This window comes from Otolemur garnettii, unplaced genomic scaffold (genome assembly GCF_000181295.1).
Source record: "Otolemur garnettii isolate 467f Iridium unplaced genomic scaffold, OtoGar3 scaffold00225, whole genome shotgun sequence".
In the NCBI taxonomy this organism is placed as follows: Eukaryota; Metazoa; Chordata; class Mammalia; order Primates; family Galagidae; genus Otolemur; species Otolemur garnettii.
This window is the reverse complement of record NW_003852620.1, coordinates 1,223,890-1,229,172: the sequence shown is the minus strand read 5'-3', so window position 1 is coordinate 1,229,172 and position 5,283 is coordinate 1,223,890. Positions and strand designations below refer to the sequence as shown.

The window sequence follows — 5,283 nt, the reverse complement described above, 5'->3', positions numbered from 1 at the left end:
GTGGCAGGCACAGGATCACTCGGGTCATCCCAGCATGAGGGAGAGGGAATACAGCCTTCCTGCTAAGTCAGAGAATATAGCTTGTAACAATTTTTTTAACTGCCCTAAAATCCCCCAGCATCACATACCTCTGATCCCCTCCCAGGGCCCAGGGGATCTGTGGAGGTGAAAAGGAGAGGTAGGGAGGCTCTAGGGAGCTGGTCAGACCCCTCTCAATGTTGGATTTTCTCCTCAGTCCCATGACTCCTTATGGTATGAATCCCTCCACCTTTTAACCTTTAACCCAACCTCAGGTCCAGATACTTCGTCTGCTTCGGATTTTGGGCCGGAACCATGAGGAGAGCAGTGAGGCTATGAATGACTTACTGGCCCAGGTGGGGGGCTGGGAAGGGGGAACTAGTTAGGTGGGGCACTGGTCACCACTGGTGTGTGACCCCAGCACCCCTGGGCATGCTTCACATGACCACTTATCACATAGTGGCCATATAATCACCTCTGTCCCCTATAGACAGTGAACTCCATGGACAAGGGACACAGTCTGTCTTAGAGCTATCGCCCCAGTGTCCAGGCTGGCCCTGGCATGTAGTAGGGGTTCAGGAGTATTGTTGGATGGTGGAGGGATGGACTCATTGATGCAGTGGAGACCTTCAAAAGACCCAAGGAGAAGACAGAGCCCTGTGCAGATGCATCTCCTCTCCCATCCACTCAGGTAGCCACTAACACAGACACCAGCCGAAATGCTGGCAATGCGGTCCTGTTTGAGACAGTGCTCACTATCATGGACATCCACTCTGCAGCTGGCCTACGGGTATTGTCCCCTTATGCCTCTCCCACTGTGGCCCCACCCACTAACCCCACCTAGGCAGACAGGTCCTGCTCACTGGTTTCTTTCCCCTATCCCTACCATCCTATACCATGTGGTCACACTCCTAAATAGGCAGGTTGATCCTTCTCTGTCCCCAACCTCTGTCTCTTATAGGTTCTAGCTGTCAACATTCTTGGCCGCTTCCTGCTCAACAGTGACAAAAACATTAGGTAATAGTCCCAGGTTGACAACCTCCTGAACACCTACTTCTTACCCCTATACCAGATCAGGAGGGTGGGGGCTGATGGCCATGGTGTGATAGGGCCTCTTCCACTGTTCAGGTATGTAGCCCTGATGTCATTGCTGCGGCTGGTGCAGTCTGATCACAGTGCTGTGCAGCGGCATCGGCCCACGGTAGTGGAGTGTCTGCAGGAAACTGATGCCTCCCTCAGCCGGTGAGCAGAGACCCAGTGCCTGATGGCCAAGACCAAGCCAGCTCAGAGCAGCTGGACTAAGGGTTCTAAGGGGACAGATGCCTGAGGAAGGGGAGGGCCTAAGAATGGAGCAGGATGACCTGAGCTACCTATGGAAACACCTGTCTTCCTCCTGCCAGGAGGGCCCTGGAACTAAGCCTAGCTCTGGTGAATAGCTCCAATGTGAGAGCCATGACAATGGAGTTGCAGGCCTTTCTGGGGTCCTGCCCCCCTGAACTACGGGCTGATTGTGCCTCAGGCATTCTGCTGGCTGCAGAGAGGTGAGATGTCTGGGAGGCAGAAAGGATATAATCTGGAGAGGGTCCATTCCAGGACTGATGAGCCATTATATCCCTTAGATTTGCTCCAACCAAGCGGTGGCACATAGATACCATCCTGCACGTGCTGACAATGGTGAGGCAGGGGCTGGTAAGAGAGCTGGGTAGTAGAGGTCAGGGTTCATCATACAGACTTGGCCATGTTCATCCCCTCCAGGCAGGCTCCTATGTGCGAGATGACGCAGTGGCCAACTTGACCCAGCTGATTGCGGGGGCCCAGGACCTACATGCCTACTCTGTGCGCTGCCTCTACAGTGCCATGGCAGAAGACATATCCCAGGTACCATTCCTACCTAACAAGGCCCAAGGCTTCCCAGCCTATCCTGGGCCACCTCTTCCCTACATCACATTCCTGACTATATTTCCTTCAAGGTCACAGCCATCTACTTAGTACAGGAGGCATTCAGGAAGTTTTAAGTTAAAACACTTGGGCTTCTTGTCCTGATTTTGATACCTACTGGCCCTGCAACCACTGGTGACTTTCTTTATGTTCCGTGTACTCAGCTTTCTATCCCACCTACCTTGCAGAGCTGTCTTGAGGATTAAATGAAATAAAAGCTCTGTATTTTAGGTTTTATTATTTTCTTGAATGCTGAATATCTCCAGACAGCATCCCCCTTTTCCATCTTAATTAAGTAGGGTGGGCAGAAACCATCCACCCTTCCTCAAGGGAGGAATCCTCTCAAAACTCCATCCAGGGATGGTGGCTCACGCCTATAATCCTAGCACTCAGGGAGGCCGAGGCAGGTGGATTGCCTGAGCTCAAGAGTTCAAGAACAGCCTGAGCAAGAGTAAGACCCAGCTCTAAAACTAGCCAGGCATTGTGGCCAGCTCCTGTAGTCCCAGCTACTTGGGAGGCTGAGGCAAGGGAATTGCTTGAGCCCAAGGGTTTGAAGTTGCTATGAGCTATGATGCCATGGCACTCTATGCAAGGCAACAAAGTGACTGTCTCAAACTGCCCTCCCTCCCAAAAAAACCTCCATCCTGTGGTTAGGCCATGTAGTTCTGATACTTGGCCACCAGAGGGCAGTGAGAGCCCAGGCACTGGGACAGAACCAGGTAACAAACTTAGGTTTCCCCACCCCTCTAGTCTCTCCCTGCCTTAAAGGGATGTTCCAAAGTCTGGAAGTAAGGAGGGGAACCCAGATACTGACCCAGCAGTGTTTTGGGGGGGGGTTGTTTTTTGAGACAGAGCTTCAAGCTATCACCCTGGGTAGAATGCCGTGGCATCACAGCTCACAGCAACCTCTAACTCCTGGGCTCAAGCGATTCTCCTGCCTCAGTCTCCCTAGTAGCTGGGACCACAGGTGCCTGCCACAACGCCAGGCTATTTTTTGTTTGCAGCTGTCATTGTTAGGCAGGCCCAGGCTGGATTTGAACCCGCCAGCTCAGGTGTATGTGGCTGGCACCTTAGCCACTTGAGCCACAGGCTCTGAGACTTTCTTTTTTTTTTTGAGACAGAGTCTTACTTTGTAGTCCTGGGTAAGGCAGAATGCTGTGGTATCACCATAGATCATAGCAACCTCAAACTCTTGGGCTTAAGCAATCCTCTTGCCTCAGCCTCCTGAGTAGCTGAGACTACAGGCATGTACCATTATGGCCAGCTAGGTTTTTTTCTCTATTTTTAGTAGAGAGAGGGTCTCACTCTTGCTCAGGCTGGTCTCACACTCCTGAACTCAAGCCTCAGCCTCCCAGAGTGCTAGGATTACAGGCATGAGCTACCATGTCTGGCCCCAGCAGTGTTTCTTATCCCATGCAGCAACCACTAGTGCAGGTGGCAGCCTGGTGCATTGGGGAGTATGGGGACCTCCTACTGGAGGGGAACTGCGAGGAATCTGAGCCCCTTCAGGTAAGATCTGCATTTGGGGGTGCACTGGGGAGGGACTCCAAAAGGGGAGGTAGGACTAGCCTCAAAGTCACTACCTGTTCCATGCCTATAGGTGGAAGAAGAGGAGGTGTTGGCACTGCTAGAAAAGGTACTACAGTCTCACATGTCCCTACCAGCCACCCGAGCATATGCACTCACAGCCCTCATGAAGCTGAGCACCCGGCTCCATGGAGACAACAAGTATGTGGTGTCCCCCTGGCCCCTTGAGAGATGTCATTTCATTGTGCCCACCAGTTTGAGCATTTCTCTAGGAACACATAATCCCTAACCAGCCCCCCGTACAACTCCTCAGTCCTTAGCTTCTTTTTTTTTTGAGCCAAATCTTGGGTATCTCCCTACTTTGTGGGGCCTCTCCCTTCCCTGCCACCTACTGGAGTAGAAGAGCAATGCAAATTGCCATTGCCACTTACACCCTGCACCATGTGTCAGGCGTATCCGCCAGGTGGTATCCATCTATGGCAGCTGCCAGGACGTGGAACTGCAACAGCGAGCTGTGGAATATAACACACTTTTCCAGAAGTATGACCACATGAGGTACGTCCGGCACTCTGCTGTAGTATAGGAACCAATCCCCTGCCCTGTCAAATGCCCTTTTCTAGAGGGTCCCATCCTCACCTGTGTCCCTCATCTAAGTTAAAAACCTCCCAACTACTGTTCATTGAAGTAAAGCTGGCTTCTAACCCTCCTTGGTCATCTGAACCATCTTAGGAAACCAGAAGGGCACTTCTGACTCATCATGTGCCCTGCTCTCCATGCCCTCAGCCTTCATCCCAGGGTGCCTCTGTGGAAGGCCCAGGGACCAAACAGAGGGACACAGTTGCTTTCCATCCTCTCAGGACTGCCATCCTTGAAAAAATGCCTCTTGTAGAACGAGGTGGCTCTCAGGTTGGTGAGGTAGCAGAAGAAAGCATAGCAGCAGCCAAGCCTTCAGAAGCAGCCCCTGTGCCCACAGAGCCCCAGGTGAAGAGGCTCAAAGCCCTGGATGAGAGGACTTGCCTGGGCTCCCATACACAGCCCTGACCCTTCTGCCCTTCCTTCCAGGCCTCAAAGCTCTTAGATCTACTCAATCTCTTGGATGACCCTTCTGGGGATGCCCAGCATCCTCCCCCTCTGGATCCCTCCCCACGTGGTGCCTCAGTACACCTTCTTGACCTTCCCTGTGCACCTCCACCCCCAGGTAAGCCTCAGCAAAGGGGAGATGTCTTAGGGTGAGTGAAAATGTGATGCTTCTTCTAAGCCAAGGACTGAGGTGCATATACCCTTTTCCCTCCTCTGTGCTTATCCCATCCCCATCTCAGTAGGTAAAAGTGTTGATTTAATCACACCAGTCCCTTCTTGGCCACTCTTCTATGTCATCCCTTTATTGCAGACTTCCTCCCCCACCTTTTTCATGCCACTTCCCCACTAGCTACTGCACTGGCCCCTCTCAGCTCCTTGCACCCTCCCACCCATGACATTTCATGTTCTTTTTTATATCAAATGTTCTTCCCCCAGCACACAGAATGACCAGCTCATTTTCTGTCTCTAAGCTTCCACTAAAATGTCAGATGCCTTCCTGTACCACTCCTATTTAAGGTGGCTCTTCCCAGTTATTCTGGCATAATTTTATTTCCTTCATGGCCCCTATTACTGTCTGGGTATCTTGCTTTTTTTAATTTTTATCATTTCTCTCCCCCCCCCCCAGACTGTAAGCTCCAACTTCATCTTCTTATCTACCAAATCCCTAGCATCTTGAGTAGTGCAGGGCCAGTAGGTACTGACTCGGTTGTTTTTTTTTTT

The 5,283-nt window shown here is 51.7% G+C and overlaps 1 protein-coding gene across 1 annotated transcript in view; it reads left to right on the top strand.

The window, feature by feature from the left end:
- The window catches only part of AP1G2 (adaptor related protein complex 1 gamma 2 subunit), a 9,552-nt gene that overhangs the window by 3,026 nt on the left and 1,243 nt on the right, over nt 1–5,283 (top strand). The window contains exons 8-19 of the mRNA XM_023508135.1: nt 294–374; nt 710–808; nt 980–1,035; nt 1,147–1,260; nt 1,419–1,559; nt 1,638–1,692; nt 1,774–1,896; nt 3,376–3,465; nt 3,557–3,684; nt 3,934–4,038; nt 4,341–4,464; nt 4,546–4,681. Of these exons, the coding sequence (XP_023363903.1) occupies nt 294–374; nt 710–808; nt 980–1,035; nt 1,147–1,260; nt 1,419–1,559; nt 1,638–1,692; nt 1,774–1,896; nt 3,376–3,465; nt 3,557–3,684; nt 3,934–4,038; nt 4,341–4,464; nt 4,546–4,681 (1,252 nt within the window). The remainder of the gene's footprint in view (nt 1–293; nt 375–709; nt 809–979; nt 1,036–1,146; nt 1,261–1,418; nt 1,560–1,637; nt 1,693–1,773; nt 1,897–3,375; nt 3,466–3,556; nt 3,685–3,933; nt 4,039–4,340; nt 4,465–4,545; nt 4,682–5,283) is intronic.